This window comes from Lithobates pipiens, unplaced genomic scaffold (assembly GCF_037356315.1).
Source record: "Lithobates pipiens isolate NorthernLeopardFrog02 unplaced genomic scaffold, aLitPip1_a1.2 Scaffold_22, whole genome shotgun sequence".
In the NCBI taxonomy this organism is placed as follows: domain Eukaryota; kingdom Metazoa; phylum Chordata; class Amphibia; order Anura; family Ranidae; genus Lithobates; species Lithobates pipiens.
In genome coordinates, this window is record NW_027507784.1 from 123,566,746 (window position 1) to 123,585,516 (window position 18,771).

At 40.7% G+C, this 18,771-nt stretch overlaps 1 protein-coding gene across 1 annotated transcript in view; it reads right to left on the bottom strand.

The window, feature by feature from the left end:
* Positions 1 to 806: 806 nt before the first annotated feature.
* The window catches only part of ASB1 (ankyrin repeat and SOCS box containing 1), a 73,336-nt gene continuing 55,371 nt past the window's right edge, over positions 807 to 18,771 (bottom strand). Inside the window, exons 3-5 of the mRNA XM_077448202.1 lie at positions 14,872 to 15,174; positions 7,285 to 7,664; positions 807 to 1,665 (exon numbers count right to left, since the gene is read on the bottom strand). Coding sequence (XP_077304328.1) covers positions 1,529 to 1,665; positions 7,285 to 7,664; positions 14,872 to 15,174 — 820 coding nt within the window. The 3' untranslated portion in view covers positions 807 to 1,528. The remainder of the gene's footprint in view (positions 1,666 to 7,284; positions 7,665 to 14,871; positions 15,175 to 18,771) is intronic.

The window sequence follows — 18,771 nt, forward strand, 5'->3', positions numbered from 1 at the left end:
GCTCCGGAGCTCGGCCGAAGCCATGGCCTTTCCTAAGGCTGAGGCCACGGAGCTCTCCGCGGATCGCGCCGTGACGATCTGAACAGGGTGACCCATTCGGATCATGGATCGGTGACGATCTGTTGCACCCCTATTAGGAAGGGGGTTTAAAGTGGGGTACATACTATAAGAAAATCGGTCCAACGTTTGTCTGATTTTTCTTGATTCGTCACAGCAAATCAGAACCGATGAAAGAAAATTCTTATGAATATTCTCTTACGACAGACTTTTTTTGTTATTTCTGATCATGCGCGGTCTTTCTTTTCTGATTTCTCTTGTACGATAAAAAGAAAATAGTTCATTCTGTTCCAGTATGAGAAACATTTTGGAGTTTGTCCCTTTGGGAATTTTCGTATGAAAATTAGGAATCTGCTGTCAAACGTTGTGTACACTATATGAAAATCGTACGAAAATTCTTTGAACGAAAATGTTCTTCCGATTTTCTTATAGTGTGTATGAACCTTTAGTGCCCAGTGGAAAAGTGGTCAATGTCACTAATCTCAAACTAAATATCTACTCAACTCATAGATAATAATGCATGAAAATGATTAGTGAATATAGTTCTATAGATGAATCCGTGAAGCCAGAGCATGCCTCACTAAATCTGGAAGGAGTTGGGTTTTTTGTTTTAACACCTGTAAGCAGCAAGTTCCTACTTCACCATCTTAATTGCAATGCACAAAACCCCTTTTCCAAAGTTGTTTCTGTCTTCATGGTCATACTATACAAATGATACTCACAAAGAAGCAGATACAGTAAATTTCTTTTATTAACTATTGGATATGTGTACAGCTTTTGCAACTGCAAAGTTAATGGGTATTCTTGCAATAAATTATTGTATGTCCAATTATATTTTGCATTCAAAAACTGCAAATCCTACCCAGCGATAATGTTATTACATGTTAATTTTTCATAAAGCGTTGTTAAACCCAAAACCAAAAATGTAATATAATGCAGCTTAACAATTATTAGATTTGGTGGCTCCATTCGTTTTGTTAAGCTTCCCCCTCCACCCTCTGTTTTCATCTGGCCAGCAATCAACCACCTGTCTTACAATGCCTACAGTCTGTATGAGTGCATAGGCACCTTTGGACAGCAGCACTGTAGTCTGGGGGAGTGCTAGATGTACTAGCAAATTTTGTTACACTAATAAACTGAAGCCAAATTCCAACTAACTCTTTTTAAGCAGTTACAGCAACAAGTTTTTTTTCCCTATTATGGAAGTTCTTCCCACAGCTTTACTGGAAATTTGCATAATAATTTATACTGGTTATCCTATTTACATATCATTAGCCAGAAGTGGAAATGTGCCCTTTAACGAACGAACATGTTCAATTTGCCATATTTCCGCTTGCAAAGTAAAATAAGGCACTGTTTTTATGATGACAATCCATCTTCCATAAAGGCTTGTTTTTCCATGCAATGTGCAAGGATGATATTTGCTTATAGCAGAATTTTGGATACATTTTGTAGACATACATAGTAAAAGCTAGCATCCGTCCTCATAAAGAAGGTAGTGTAGAACACGGGATGGAACAGGGAGGCTATTAATACAGGACATCCTATGTTTTCCAATCGCTCTCCGCACAACAATACGACATAAACTTGATAGGGTTCGTGTACAACCTAAATAAGAATGGGCATAGTTAGTTTTTTCAGCTTTACATGTAATCTTCACACAGTTCATAAATTAAGATTTTCTAACTTAAAGGGTTAGGAAACTTTCTTTCTAGTCCATTGAGCAACACAAGTTTTTAAACTTGACAAAACAATGTATACCAAGAGTGAAAAGGACTGAAGTTTTAAGGTGCAAAAAAAATCAATTATGATTGATTTTTTTGCACCTTAAAACTCCAATCCTTTGCTCTCTGGGTATACATTGTTTTGTCATATATAAAGCAGGTGGTGCATTTATTATCTCCCAATACAAATTTTATTAAATTGTGTAACTTCGTTACCCTGCACCCACTGAATGATTGGACACTGGCAAATAAAATAAAAATTGTAGGCCAGCCCTACGATAACCCCTCCTAGTAATATGCTTCAGTTTTTTTTTTTTTTAGCTAATGGCCTTTTCTTCAATTCTGCTGTTAATATTACACTCATTTTTGCTAGCATCCCTTCTTTGGCTTTGTATTTTTTTTTTTCTTTGATCAGGACTCTTCTTTACTTCGATGCTAAAGCTGAATTCTACAATTGGCACTATCCAGAATGGCCTTTCCTTAGCATAGATTTTGGAGTGTCATGCTGGTTTACTGCTATGGGGCCATAACTTGTCTGTATCTAGACACAAAGGGGACAGTAATACTGCAATGGATGACCAGGGCTCACACTCCACTGACAGTTCTATGCTCTCTGAAGGTGCCAACATCTGCCATCTGAAATCTTGTTACCCAGTGATGACAGGGTCTACCTCCCTAGCTCTTTGGATGGGGCCAAGGACCTTGCCCTGTTGGCTGGGTCTCTACTAAATTCATGCAAAAATTTGTGGCTAAATTCATTGAATTTCTGGCTGAGGTTGGCTGCTGCGGTTCTAGGCATGCTGCTGCCCCTTCCCTTGCATAATCTATAGATGATCTGCCTTCAGCCCTATCAGCTTCTTGGCCATTGGTCAGTGACCATTTCTTACCTCCAATTCTGAGTCTGTCCAATCTCTACCTGACAAAATTATCCCTGTGGATTAGCAATTTTTGCAATATTACTCCAGAATTAAGAGGTTGGTTCAGCTCCAATTAATGTGGTGCACAGTACTCTGAATATGTAGGATCAAATGGCTATATCCAATCTTTCAGTGCCCCTGCTACTATAGACCTTTCCAGTGCACCTGCTCTTTAAGGTATTCCTCTGTGAAAATTAGAAACACCCTGACATGGCCTTGGTACCGCTAACCACTTACTGGACTTCCCATTCCATAGAGATTTTGTTAAACACAAAACTACGTAGACCCTATAGTAAACAGGCTGCACACCCATCACTTCCTCTGATAATCTTTATTCATCAAGACAACACATACAGAAAAATTATTGGGGGACTTTATAGGCACTAAGAAGAGAACAAGTATTTGATTAATAATTCAATTAATACAAACCGTACAAAATTTCATTAAAAACACAAATAGAAAAAGATGCTTCAATAGGGCCATATTCAGCATAACAGGTGAATAGACAGTGTCACATGATACAAATCCTTGACTTAGTAACCATAGTTGTGTCACAGGTTAGAACATAGTGTACATCCATAGGGGAGCATCCATCGGACGTCATGCTGCGTACGTGAGAGGGGAGGGCCCTGACTGCGGCACCCACGCGAGCGGATGGAGGAGGACCCGCCGTACCAACCGGAGCTGAGCGCGGTGAGAGAGCGCAGCGCTCCGTAATGAAGCCTGCTTTAACCCCATCGCCCGCACTCGAACGCCCGCACGCACGAGCCTGAGTACTCCCCCAGCGAGACTCGGAGGAGCACCGCCGGTAGACGGCACTGAGGATCTCGCTGGAGCGAACGGAGCCCACGGTTCTCCCCCCCCTCTTTTCTCGCCCACCTGATGCTGTGATATCCCTGTGAGCTGAGGAGCCTGTAAGCAAGGAAGACTACAAACAGGTCAGACCCAAGCATTTTATTCATTCTGACTGTTATACCACGGCCTGTTAAATACATAGCAGTAGCAAAACAGGAGTAAAACAGGAGAGCAAGCAGTAATAGGAAGCCTGCAGACCTATGTTACATGGAGTGGAAACGTGTATTTAAAATACATGAGTTCAGGAGAAATTTGCTGGAGGTAGCTGACGGACTTGAAAACTAAGCTGAGCTCTTAATAAGCATTTCCCTGAAAATATATGCTAATATATATATGCTAAATAAGCCTTGAAAAGCACAGCCTTGAACTTTGAAACATTTTGAATTGTGCTTTTTCCCTTTCTTTTTTCTCCTCTGTATGGCCTGAATTAAAACAAGATAGCCCAGTTTAAGGGTATCTACTGTGCTTAAGGTCGGTGCAGTCCAGACTTTATGCCCAAAGATAGAATGAGATGAGAAGCCGAGGATGTTAAAGACTAAGAGCTGCATCAGTGTTCCCTTATTGAAGGAGGGACCGAAGGTTTCAAATATAGCGCTGAGTAATTCTCTGTATAAGAAGACAGCACCTCGGGTCTCTTGAACATTTCTTCATTTGGGGAATACATTAATGTGACAAAGGAAAAGGTTTTTTTTTTTCTCTTTTCTTTTTTTTTTTTTTGATATATTTTTGGCCCCTACAGCTAAGGTATGGACATATAAGGGATATACTTTAGGTCACGGAGAAGAACAGGTGGTCTCTCCTACTGTGATCAGAGCGCACCATTGGTTGACCATTAGTGAAGAGATCCCTGAAGAAAAGCTCCAGACATTTCCCGATACCTATATAAGTTAACGGCGGGCATAAAGGAAAGGAGTATCTTATCCTGTTTTCTTTTTTCTCTTGGTACTTTTCCCCTATCCCCGTATTCTATTTCTCAGTTACAATTAAGTGAAAGGGGAACCCTGGGGAGGAGAAAGATAAAGAGGGACAACATGAGGGGAAGAAACCCAAAAGCTAATGACCCCAAAGCCCCTAAAGAGAGTTCAAATACAAGCACGATCCAGAAGTACCTTAAAGAAACAAGCCAAAAAAGTCCTGGCATAGAAAAAAAACAGCAGGGCATACGAGAGAGGAGGAAGGAGGCAGGAAAATCAGACGGGACACAGGGAGACACCTCCGGTGAGGAGATGGATTCAGATATGGAAGATATGGCGGGGGTGGGATTGACAGGAGGAAGGATTGGATGGGCTGACCCGGGCTCCACCACTCCTTGTCTGTAAAGGGTGACTCCCTTTCCCAAGGGGTAGGGGGAGAAGGGGTACAGAAGTGGAGGGTCGCAGTTGGAGTCACACCCTAGTAGGTATTGCTTGCAGAGGGGAGCTGTGCCCCCCAATGTCAAGTAAAGGCCAGGATTGGGCCAGAGGAAGGGGAGGGGGGGGGAGGAGGGATGGGGGGGGGAGAGGCGGGAGAAGAAATGCCTTGCAGAGGGGGGGGGGGGGGGGAAAGAAAGAAAAGGGAAAATTATGGGTAGGGTAAAAAGGTGTAGATTAAGCATGTCACCAGACAGTCTTGGATGACCGAGGTAAAATTTATGTCATACAATGTAAAAGGATTAAATTCTCCTAACAAAAGGTACAAACTCTTAAAGGAACTGCAGCAATACAGAGCAGAAGTGGTATTTTTGCAGGAGACCCATTTAACCCAGGATACGAATATCAAGTTATACTCAGATAGCTTTCCGATCTGGTTCTATGGGGACTCCCCAATAAGGAGGGCTAAGGGAGTGGCGATTGGATTTGAGAAACACACAAGATTCATTCTGCTCGATAGGCTGACTGACCCTGAGGGCCGATACTTGTTCCTTAAGGGAGAATTAGGAAATAGGGTGTTTACTCCTGCAAATGTATATTGTCCAAATAAAAATCCCGTAGGATACATGAAACAGATCTTACGGAGATTAGCAGATTTTAAATCAGGTGATGTAATTTTGGCAGGGGATTTAAATTTCTGTATGGATCCGGCCATGGATAGTACGTCCCGTGCAAAGGGGATGAATGAGAGGACTCTGAAAATAATTAAACACCGCCTGAAACAACATCAAATGATGGATGCATGGAGGATTCAACATGAAAAAATGAAAGATTATACTTTTTTTTTCCCCGTGCACGGGACGCACTCCAGGCTGGACTACATAATGGTGGACCACAGGCTGTTAGAGGAAGTCTCTGAAACAAGGATAGGAATAGTGTCTCTGTCAGATCACTCCCCAGTGATAATGAAGATGAGGATTCCTGGAATACATAGACAACCTTTTACATGGCGATTAAATGAAAATCTCTTACTGGACAAAGAAACCGTAGAGATAATTCGGAAAGATGTAGCTGAAATTACAGAATATAACTATATAAAATTCTTGAAAATTTGTGTGTGCGCCGTCTGGTACCATACCTTGCTAACAGCACAGAAACTTGGATAACCTGATGCAGGCCAGAACACTAGACATTCTGCCTGGCTGCTATGAGTTTCAGGGAAAAAAACTGGCACCCTGCCTAATAACAGGAATACACGGTTAGAAAATTGACCGATCGCTCAACCGTCGACCAACGAAACATCGTCGTTGGTCGAAATCATCACCAACATTAACCAATAAAAAAAAAAAAAACGTTAAAAAAGAAATTGATTTCATACGCAGTGTGGACGTCTCACGTACAAGTGGGGTTGTCTACTAGTTTTGCTCATGCGTGATAATGTTCAGATGTTTTACGGACAACCTTTACACCAAATAATAGGATATCGTTCATTCGCAAACGATACGACACAATTTTCCCATTTTTTCAATCGGTCTTTTTCTTTCACAATATCGATATCTGGTATTACTTGCTGGGCATCAATGAGTAGAAAATCAGCCGATCATTTGCGGAATGGAAATTGTCGCCCAATTTTCATATCTTGTATTCCTGCCATTAGGTTCACCCGAGTGAAACGGTTGTTGACTCGCCAAATATACAAAACCATGATTGACAAACTTCCCAGTCAAACCTGGTAGAACTACTTAAAACCGATTGTAAAAGGTAATTAAAAAAAAAAAAAAAAAAACATGTCTATACTTACCTGGAAATGCACAGTGGCGCCCAAACCTCCTCTTGTCGGGTCCCCTGCTGGCGCTCCTGGCCCCCTCCCCTGTCCAGTGCCCCCATGGGAAACCACTTCCCATGGGGACACTTGTGCATTTGCTCTTGAACCCTGCTGTCACATCCGTTGACACAGACAGTGAGACTCAGTCCCCACCCCCCCCCCCCCCTACTCCCTCGCCACTGGCTTTGATTGACAGCACTGGAAGCCCCAGTAAAGCCAGCAAGACCCAGAATTGAGGGGAGAGAAGAGCTGCAGACGTGCAAGGCCCTGGATTGAATGAAGGCTCAGGTAAGTAAAAAGGGGGGGGGGATTCTGAAGCCTAAACATTTTTTACCCTAATGCAAGCAATGCTGTAGGGTAAAAAATGTTTAGGCTTTAGAGCCACTTTGATTACATTGGGTTCTCTCTTGACTTGTTTATATGTCAATATTTCTCACTGAGTGGTTTTGCATGGATAAGAAAAAATAGCTTTGTAAATGCTAGTGACTGACGCGCACGCACGCACGCACGCACGCACACACACACACACACACACACACGCGCGCATCATGACTCACTTCTTGCCTCCCTGAAGAGTTTCAGAGCCTCTTGGTTCACTTTTTTCCTGGAGCTTTCCTCAACACTAGGTTCCTTGCGTACAAGACTCAGATTTGCCCCGTAGTCAATAAGTAGCTGAACAAATGGTTGATCGCATCCATGCCGAAGAACTGCCTCCAACAGACAAGATGGAGATGCCCGTGAAAAGTTTTTTTCGCATACCATACTCCAGCTGTTATAGTCAGGATTGGCACCAGCCTGAAGCAGGAGACGGAAGCAAGGCAAACTGTCATACACTGCACTAATATACAACGGTGTGCATGATAATGATGTCAGACATCGAGGGGAAGATCCCAAACCACATGACAGCTGGTGATCAACATCCACATCTGCACCATATCTGAAAATAGGGGAGAAAAAAGTAAATAGTTATTGTAAGAATACAGCCAAGACAGGTTTGAATTTGCATGATTAAATGACCTCTACACATATCTAACCTCTATAAGGGACCTCTCAGATACAGAATATATTTCACAAAGACGTTATAGAACATATTTCCTTCTATGCATAGCATTACCTCTAAAACCCTAAAGGGTTTTTACTGGGTTCTGTAAGAATTTTCTTATCACTGTCCTGTTGACTATGGTTTCGCCCGTCAGGATAAGAGGGAGAATGTCCAACAACAACATAGACAAATAAAACTTCTTTATAAAATTTGAGTATGAAATTACTAAGTACCTTGTCAGTTTTTTTTTTATTACTGTTTGAACCTCTATTGCAGATTTTCTAATTTTTTACCTGATGAATCTGTTGTCACCAGTACAGTAAGAGCCTGTGGCAGGCTTTGTGCTTGTGTCAATAGCATCCGTTTGAGATCAGTCTGAGATGCTTCTAAAATCATTCAGAATTCATTAACAGGTGCATTTGACAATAACCTGTGCGTGTGCTTTTCACATGCTTTTTGCTGCATTATTAAAGCAGGCTTTTGATGTGTTTTCATACATTGGTTGTTAACCACTTCAATACTGGGCCTATTCTAGCACTTCTCTCCTACATGTAAAAATCATAATTTTTTTGCTAGAAAATTACTTAGAACCCTCAAACGATATATAAGTTTTTTTTTTTGCAGATACTAGAAATCTGAAAAAAACATAGTCGTGCTCATGAGCGCCTGTGACGTAAGACTAAGTCTCAGAGAGATTTCAATCAATATAAATCTGCCCTCCAAAAATAAAATCCCAGCCTCCTCTCTGCCAAGCAGACCTATTTTATCATTCTCATTAGCAACTTCTCATCCTGTCCCCGTCAACTCTTCTCTACCTTCAACTTCCTACTTCGTCCTCCTCTGCCTCCACCCGCCAACTCACTCACTGCCCAAGAGATCGCCAATCACTTCAAACAGAATATTGATACAATTCACACGGAGATCTCTACTGTTCCAATACCCTCCATGCTTTACATGCTCCATGCCCACAGACACAATCAATACTTCCCTCATTCCACCCCACCACTGTAGACGAGGTTGCTAAACTACTTGGTAATGTCCACCTTACCACCTGCCCTCTGGATCCTGTTCCCTCACAAATGCTACGTTCACCCTATGGCTCTATGCTACACTCTCTAACCCACATCTTCAATCTTTCCCTCTCTTTTGGCATCTTCCCCAACTCTCTAAAGCATGCACTTGTCAGACCCATACTTAAAAAGCCCTCACTGGACCCATCAAATCTTAACTTATGCCCCATCTCCTTGCTCCCCTTATCCAAACTCCTCGAATGTCTGGTCTATTCTGACCAGGCGTTCAAGGAGTAATTCTGACACAGGCCTCTCTGGGTAGGTCACCATGGACCCCCTTGTGGATGGATCCTTATTTCTCCCTGAGCTCTTTGGTCACCTGGATTCACCCTGGTCGGATCGCATTTGTGTTACTCACCTCTCCCATATTGTTGAGAACAATAATTTAGTGATATTGACACACTTAGATGTAAACAAGGCATAATAAGTTCTTATTTAAATATCTCCTACTGTGGCATGCCATTCGGGGGCAGTTTGTGTTACTGACCATTGAGCTCACGGAATCTGCTATTGAGGATCCCTTATCGTTTTTTTTAGAAATCTCCAGACTGGTGACGACCTTTTATGGTCGCCTCCAGTTGATGGGGATGATCCTTTCCAGAAATCTCATCTCAAAAGGCTGTTGCTAATGCCGGCGCTTTCTGAGAAGAATTGGGAGGAAGCTACTGAGATATTCTTTCATGATATAATCTGCACTGCTGACCAGTTGATCCAATTTAAGTTTGTACATCATTTAAACTACACACAAGCCAAGCTGGTTCAGATGGGATTGGGTCTGGGTATTGCTTGTTTTAGATGTGACTTTGCTGCAGATTTTTTTTCATATGTTTTGGGACTGTCCTGGACTCTTGTCCTACTGGAAGGATCCATTTGCCTTTTTCGAGCACACGCTTCATCTGCCGATACCTCACACCCCAGAAGTTGGACTTTTAGGGGTTCACAACGATTATGTTCCTCGTACACATGCTAGGACTCTGTTACGTATACTGTTATTTTATGCACGTAAAGCTATTTTATTGCATTGGACGGATGCGGACCCCCTTTCAGCCCATGCTTTCTTTCCTATTGTTCATGGGGTATGCCCTAATAAATTCACTAAAATATGACAACCATGGTTGGATGTCTCTGAGGTTTTCTGGGGGGGGATGTACTATTATCACAGCCTACTCAATAAGTTTCTTCCCACTAAAGTAGCTTAAGAGTACTGGTCCGATGGATTGCAACAAATTGGCTAGGTATTGTTTTGCACTTAACTTTCCGCCAAATAAGGGGTCTCTGGGAATGTGATGCTGATAGGGGGTCATGTGTGCTGCTTGTATGAATGTGTACGTTGGTTTCTCTGTTTTTGGCACGGTGTTTCAGTTTATTGAGTACCTCATTTTGTATGCCCTTAAGTGCCTTATGTGCCAGTAATGTGATCTTTTTTCTTTGTATCTTATACTGTGAAAACTAAATAAATACCTTTTTTTTTTTTTTGAAAGAGGACTATTAATCGATGTACTAAGATTCAGTAAGTCACCTTACTTGCTCAGTTCGCGTCTAATCTATCCTGTTATCTGTAATGATGTCACTGGCGCATGCGCATTTCTCCCATGATTCACAAGTACGAATGTACTTTCAGTCCATTGATCAGTGTGCCATATCTGCTCCCTGCGGCACTGCGCTCCAATATTGCAAAACTACATTCTCAACCTCGGAAACTAGGAGGCGGCTTGGCTGAGAAACTATTGCGCATGTGTGAGAATATAGCAAGGACTACATGAAAGGGCAGAGGCATTTTCTACTACAGACAAGGAAAACAACACTTAATATGGCGCTGGCTTTTCCCGGGAGAAATGCATGTATAAACATCTTAAACACAGTAAGGAACATGCGATTTGGGCTAAATTATATTCTAAGTGCATACGAACAATAGACACAGGTGGGAAGGGAGTGAAACATGCTGAATCTTCACCTAGATGGCCCACACCATGTTTTTGCAAACAAATAATAAAGATTTGAGTTCAAATACATATTTATATGAGAATTTAAAACTTAAAAATGTATTGGTTATGCACTTTTCCTTTTGTATTTGAATCTTTTTTGTTTGTTTGTTTGTTTTTACATGTGACCAGAAGCAGAAGACTAGAAGCTCCTCCTGCCAATATTTCCCTGCAGATGGGCTGGGAAAGAGCTGGGTCACATGATAGCTGTATATCAATTATGAAAAAAGGTAATTTTTTAAATTTTATTATTAAAATAAACAGTGCCATTATCCATATTCATAAAGAGTAATAGAGAATAGATATTGTAAATTATACAGTATGTGTTTAGTATCACTTTAAGTGGTCTGAAGGAAATCCCATTGTTCTCATCCTAAGCTGCCAATGAGGTTCTCCCTTTATGTTTCTAGCACAGTATTGAAGAATGACTGTGGATTACATATTTTTCTTTAAGGTTAAAGTCACCATCCCCTTTTTTCCAACTTACAACCATTAAAGTGGTATTCAACCCAAAAGCAAATATTATATTGCAGCTTACCATTTCTTAGATGTAATGGCTGCATTCGTTTTTTTTTTTTTTTTGTTTTTTTTTAAGATTTCTTTCTACCATTTTCATCTAATGATCCAGTCAGTAAGTCTGTTTTTCAAAAGAACAAGCTCTCCAGCAGAATGAGCTCTCCAGCAGAATGCATCAGTTACAGAGGTGAGATAAATCATTTAACACTAGCAGGGATGCCTACAATGAACAGCTATCATTTATTTATGTAAAATCTTTATCCTAAAAGGGGAAAAAAATCAGTTTGCTGTAACTGCTTATAAAGTATTAGCTGGAGTTTGGCTTCAATTTGTTAGTGTGTTTAAATCTGTTATTACGTGTAACACTCCTCTCCCCTCATTCCGACAATGCTGGTGTTCATTCTGGATCACCAGGTGAAAACATAAGGAAAAAAACCTAAGAAAAGTAAACTGATGCACCCACCACATCTAATGATTGGTTAGCTACAATATATTACATTTTTGGTTTTGCTTTTAAATCCACTTTAACCTCTTTATTCCTTTTACCACTTCTTATTCGGTTTCTGCTAATGTTGTATCTTCATTATGGTTGTTGAAAATTATCCTATCTACACAAATGTTATAACTTCATTTAAATCTGCAATCGTGTATATAATCTTTGCTCAATTTCCTGCATTAAAGCGGGGTTCCACCCTAAAGTGGAACTTCCGCTGATCGGAAACCTCCCCCCCTCCGGTGTCACAATTGGCACCTTACAGGGGGGTGGAGATACCTGTCAAAGACAGGTATTTACACCCACTTCCGGGCATAGACTCCCGTGGGAGTCTATGTCATTTCCTGTCCTGCCGCACTGTCTGCTGGGACACACACGGGTCCCAGTGGCAGTGCGGACAATTCCTATTGCGCTGCGCGACTCGCGCATGCGCAGTAGGGAACCGGGAAGTGAAGCCGATTTGCTTCACTTCCTGATTCCCTCACCTAGAATGGTGACGGCAGCAGCTGAGAGCCGAGCGATCGATCGGCCTCGGCTGCCGGCATCGCTGGAACCCGGGACAGGTGAGTGTCCATTTATTAAAAGTCAGCAGCTGTAGTATTTATAGCTGCTGGCTTTTAATATTTTTTTTTTTTAGGTGGAATCCCTCTTTAAATACATTTTTAGCAGCATGTCTATTCAGTGTAAGGTGTATGCAGTACTTCCTCCTTAATTGAATATTTCTCCAGATAACTTCCTGGCTCCCCTATCTGCGTATGTATTTTCACCATTTTGCTCATTACATTCATCCTACTCATTCTGTTTGATTGCATCCTGTCTAAAGTCTAACTCCACTTTGAAACTGTAACTGTGCTACATATTAAACTCATATTTAGGGCATAACATTTAACATGGTGATATATGGACCTCCTCCCACCCCAAAAATGCCCCCCTTCCCTCGGGCAGCGTACAAGGATTATTCCCGCCCATTCACTCACAGATCTCGAAGCAGCAGATCTGCAGTTCTCATAAACACAAATGTGTTGATCAATGCACTCATATTTACACTTCCTCTAACTCTCCAACTGAAAGTCCATACATGTAGTGAAATAAACTGCAGAGGGTGTAGATGACTTCAGGCCCAACAGGTCATAGAGCTCAAATATAATCACTATTATATTTTTACTAGTATTTTTTTTAAGCGACCTCCCTCTCATGCTCCAGTGTAAGGATGAGGCTGCAACATAATACAATGGCTTCCAATCTCAGATTTAGGGGTCATTTCAGGGAAAGAAAGACCACTTTCTAGCAAGGATTGAGCTAGTTGGGTAGCTCTGTGTAAATATAAAATGTCAAGACCAAAATGTAAACGTTTTAGGTTCGTCTATGTGTGTTTAAATAAAGGTTTTTCACTCATTGGAAAATGAAAGCCCCCTGCTACACACCATTTCCTTATAGTACAATTGCCCCTTGTGGGTCCTCATACTGTCCACCAAGAGTTCAGTCCAGACACATAGTTACTTGTCTCCTTTCCACCATTTTTTTTTTTTTTTTGCTGTGTCCTGATTGGCACCACAGAGCCTCTTCTTAAAAAGGCCAAGTTTACTTAAATGCACATATTTTTGCAGGAAAAAAAATTAGAAATTATAATTTTTTTCATGTGGGAGCCTGGAAAGCATTGTACCCATAATCAGTGGATCAGGGATGCAATGTATGGCTTCTGCAGACAAACTCATACCTGCATACGGGCTGTCCGATTGAAAGTTGCAGGGCTTGTGAATGAACTACAAATGTGCTCATCAACACCCTTGCAGTTCATTCAGAACTACAAGCCAGCAGCCGTGGTGGATGACAGTAGATGTAGTTGATCATTCACAGGAAACTTTGCTTTTGAATTGTGACAGCAAGTGTGGAGAGAAGATCCCCAGTCCGCTGTCACGGGGGGGGGGGGGGGGGTCTAGTGAACTGGCTGCTGGAACATGTTACATGTTCCTCCAATATTTAGGGTGGAACATGTAACATGTTCTAAAAGGGGAACTTACCCTTTAAAAACTGTTCCAGTTGTGCTCCGTGCCTTCTGCATCAGACTCTATTCATTCCCATGCAAACTGTAGTGTACACCATCTCAAATGGAGTCAGGTGATGTATGGATGATTAGAGTCCAGGAGAAGTGTGTGGATGTTGCATTGGGTCCAAGAAGTGCATGGACATTCCACTGAAATATATGAAGTCCAGGTAATGTATAATTGTTTCACTAGAATAAATGGAGTCCAGGTGGTATATGGGTGTTCCATTGGAAAGGAGTAAAGCGGATGTACAATTCTTCCACTGGAATGAGTGGGGTATGTGTCGCACATGCATGAAGGTGTGGGGCTTGACTGAGGTTATTTTAATGAAAAGGCAGTGGGTCGTCAGGCAGGCCATACAGTGAAGAAGAGCAGGGACAAATAGTATTATTCTCTGAACGAACTGCTTAGAAAGACATAGCAGGGCCCTCTAACCATTACATGAAAAATCAACAACCTATTTTTCTTTTTCAGGGATGAAAAAGATAATCATCACAATCATGTATTAAAGGACTTTACCATACAGGGCTCACTGTGGCACACATATCAATGAAGTGTAGAACAAAATTCAGCTTGTATCAGATATTTTGCATGCTCCTATATGGTAGCCACACTTTCCTTTATCAGAAAAAAGCTATCCTGCCAATAAAAAAAATTAACTATTATATACTTTTGTGATATCCTAAATATATATTGTATAGGTTCAGAAACTGTCCAGCTGCAGTACATATGGTGCAAGTGACTGAACTTCTATTGAGAAAATGCATAATAATATATATATATGAGAGAGAGAGAGAGAGAGAGAAAGAAACACACACACACACACACACACACACACACACACACACATATATATATATATATATATATATATACACACACACACACGGCCAGTATGTCCTTCCAAGTATAAAATAGACCAATTTGATAACACCCCCAATCCACATCACAGGCATAAGTTATCATATATGGTGTGTATTAAAGGCTCTTACTTACCTTATCAGCTCTTCTAATATATCAGCCCTACCCATACGAGCTGCATGATATACTGGTGAACTCCGATTATGTGGGCTGCCATTAGGGTCTGCTCCAGCTTTCAGAAGAACCTGCACACATTCCAAGTGTCCATTTTCTGTGGCCACAAACAGAGGTGTTTGCCCTTTTACATCCACTAGCTCCAGCTCAGCCCCATGATGGATCAGGAGAGAGACACAATCTGCATGGCCAGCTGTTGCTGCAATGCGTAGAGGGGAGCAGGGGAGCCATCCGCTGCACCACACTGACTTCTCATTTATACGTCTGTGAAAGTAAGGAAGGGGGAATAAGACACTTATCAGTCATTTTAGGAGAAGCTTCTTGTCAAAAGGCAACTATGTCATCAACATAACCAAATCAAACAAAAATGTAACAAATAGGAGGAATTTTAATTTCCTCACTAAAAGTGTGTTCCTGTCACAGTATGATCTTTTATAATTATTTACATTTTTGTGGTTTAACATGCAATCTGTTTTTATGAGTTATATTTACTTTGCTAAAAAGAATGATGCCCTCTTCTATGATCACTTAAGCTCCTGCAGCTACAGAGGGTAAAATAAGTATTGAACACGTCACCATTTTTCTAGGTAAATATATTTCTAAAGGTGCTATTGACATGAAATGTTCACCACGTGCCAGTAACAACCCATGTAATTCATAAAGAGACAATGAAGTGAAAAGAATTATCAAAAGGGTTGTCTAGGAGCCAAGAACCACTTATGGAGGGCTTCATAAAGACCTGGAATTAGTAGGTACAATTGTTTGTACAAAAACAATAAGTAATGCACTTGAAGCTTGTTTTAATGTTTGCTGCACAACATTTAAACAAGCCTTTAAAATACTGGGAGAATATAGTCTGGTCAGATGAGACCAAAATTGAACTCTTTGGACGCCATAATACACACCATGTTTGGAGGTCAAATGCCACTGCAAATCACCCCAAAATATCCCAATACCAACAGTGACGTTTGGTGGTGGGAACATGATGGTGTGGGGCTGTTTTTCAGCATGCGGTACTGGCAAACGTCATATCATTGAAGGAAGGCTGAGTGGAAAAATGTACCAAGACATTTTTGATAAAAATCTACTGCCATCATGCAGAATGATGAAGATGAAACGAGGGTGGACATTTCAGCAAGACAATGATCCCAAACACAAAGCCAAGGAAACTCTCAATTGGTTTTAAAGAGAGAAAATAAAGCTACTAAAATGGCCCATCCAATCACCTGACTTGAATTCAATAAAAAAATAATCTATGGAAAGAACTAAAGATCAGAGTTCATAGAAGAGGTCCACAGAACCTTCAAGATGTGAAGAATGTTTACGTGAAAGAATGGGCCAAAATCACACCTGCGACTAGTTTCTCCATACAGGAGGCATGCTGTCATTACTAACAAAGGATTTTGTACGAGTTCAATACTTTTTTCCACGTTTCGTTCCGTTTTATTACACATAACTTAATTTCTGAACTTATTTGTTTTGTTCTCTTTGTATGTATGGATTACATGGGTTGTTACCGACATGTGGTAAAATTTAATGTCAATGCCACCTTTAGAAATATATTTACCTATAAAAATGTGATGTGTTCAATATCTATTTCACCTTCTGTATCATATGCCTTATGGAACAGAGCAATTTTTACAGTTCTGATTCTTTTTTTTCTTTTTAGTAACAGATACTTTTTCACAATATTGCTTTCCATTTTTCCATGAAATCTTAGGACAAAAATCTTTCATATGCAAGTTAAGTGTACATATTGTCCACGTATTATGATTTTTTAGTACAAAGTTAGTTTGATAATGCATTGCTACAAAAGTGAATATGAAAACACTTCTCTTGGTCTTCTTCTGGATCCAGAGTATTCAGTCATCTTTATTGGCTGCATGAGAGTTACTTTGTTCCAGCCCGCACAGCATACTGAGCCTACACTGAGCTACACATGCATGGCTAAGTGTACAACAAAGAAAACTGCATACAAAAAAAAAAGCTCTTATTTCAGAAGAGCCCTACAGAGTGTTTTCTGCAAAAGTTGCTAGCAAATAAATACAAAAGCGGCTTTGCTTTAACTATTATGTTCATATAAACCACTTCAATCCCAGAAGATTTTACCCCCTTCCTGACCCCAGAGCACTTTTTACAATTTGGCACTGCATCGCTTTAACTGACAATTGTGCAGTCATGGAATGCTGTACTCAAATGAAATTTGCATCTCCCCACAAATAGAGCTTTCTTTTGGTGGTATTTGATGACCTCTGCGGTTTTAATTTTTAGCGCTATAAACAAAAAAAGGAATGACAATTTTGAAAAAAAATAAAATAAATTTTTTAACTTTTAGCTGTAATAATTACCCCTGAATTTTTTTTTTTTAACAGGCCAATATGTATTCTACATATTTTTGGTAAAAAAAAACAAAAAAAAAACAAAAAAAAAACACAATAAGCATATATTGATTGGTTTGGGCAAAAGTTATTGCGTCTACAAACTATGGGAAAGATTTATGGCATTTTTATTATTTCTTTTTTACTATACGGCCATTGACGTTTATACAGCGATCGGTGCTATAAATATGCACGGATTACTGTGTAAATGTCACTGTTAGCGAAGGGGCTAACATTAGGGGCGATCAAGGGGTTAAATGTGTGTTCCCTAGATGTGTTCTAACTGTATGGGGATGGGACTGACTGGGGGTGGAGACATAGCGTTTGTTCCTACTTAGTAGGAACAAACGATATGTCTCCTCTCCCCTGACAGAACAGGGATTTGTAGGTTTACACACTAAAATCCCACAATCGTGCGTGGCTGGTGATCGAGCCCACCAGCCGCGCGCATCTGATCCCTCGCTGTTCAGCGGGTGCGTGCGCCTCTGGCGGCTCGTAAAGGGAAGGATATACCTATACGAGGTACGTGAGCCGGTCGGGAACTGGTTAAAGTGGATGTAAACCTGACTTATTCAATTTGAGCCCGTAGCTGTCTCTTGCTCAGTAGCTCTGTTGTCAGCCTGATAACTTATCACACGTTCTCTGAGAGGGGAGATATAAGTGTGTGTCGGGGGAGGTTGCTATAAATAGATTGGCAGTCAGCTTGGCATCTAAGAGCTGACTTCTGCACATTCCTTTCTTCCTTTGCCTATGAGGAGAGTGGGTGTGACCCTTCCCTCCAATCAGCTGTATGGCAATAATCCACTCCCAGTGCAAACCAGAAAGAGAAAAACTAAAACAAGAAGCACTTTTTAAAGGATATATACAGATGAAGACAGCAGATATACATGTAAAACGTATGTAGGTTTGTTTCATCTCTGTGTATCATCTGAGGCTGTTCGCTTCACTGGGTATATGTGAGGGTTTACATCCACTTTCTGTTTCAATGGTTTTTATTGGAGGTTTTTCCAAGACATTTTTAAAATGCAAGTCTTAATTGTATACCATATCTCAGTGTTATAGAGTGTGCCTTTCTAGAAAAGTAAATTGTCCTCTGGTCTGCACATCTGTTACAGCTTATTGCTCCAATTCACGAGAAAACAAAAAGGGTAAAATTAAAACACAACTAGATAACCATAGTCTGAAAGAGAACTATGAATATCTCTTGATTTGCCTGTCCCTTCACCCCTCCCAGTGAAGGAAGGGAGGATGGGGGAGGACCAAGACATTTTACATCCACTTTAAAGAAAAGTTGATCTGAAAATAAAAGATCATGTGTAAACAATGTAAAAATAATATTCTTATAGAGCAGTGATGGCGAACCTTGGCACACCAGATGTTTTAGAACTACATTTCCCATGATGCTCATGCACTCTGCAGTATAGTTGAGCATCATGGGAAATTTAGTTCCAAAACATCTGGGGTGCCAAGGTTCGCCATCACT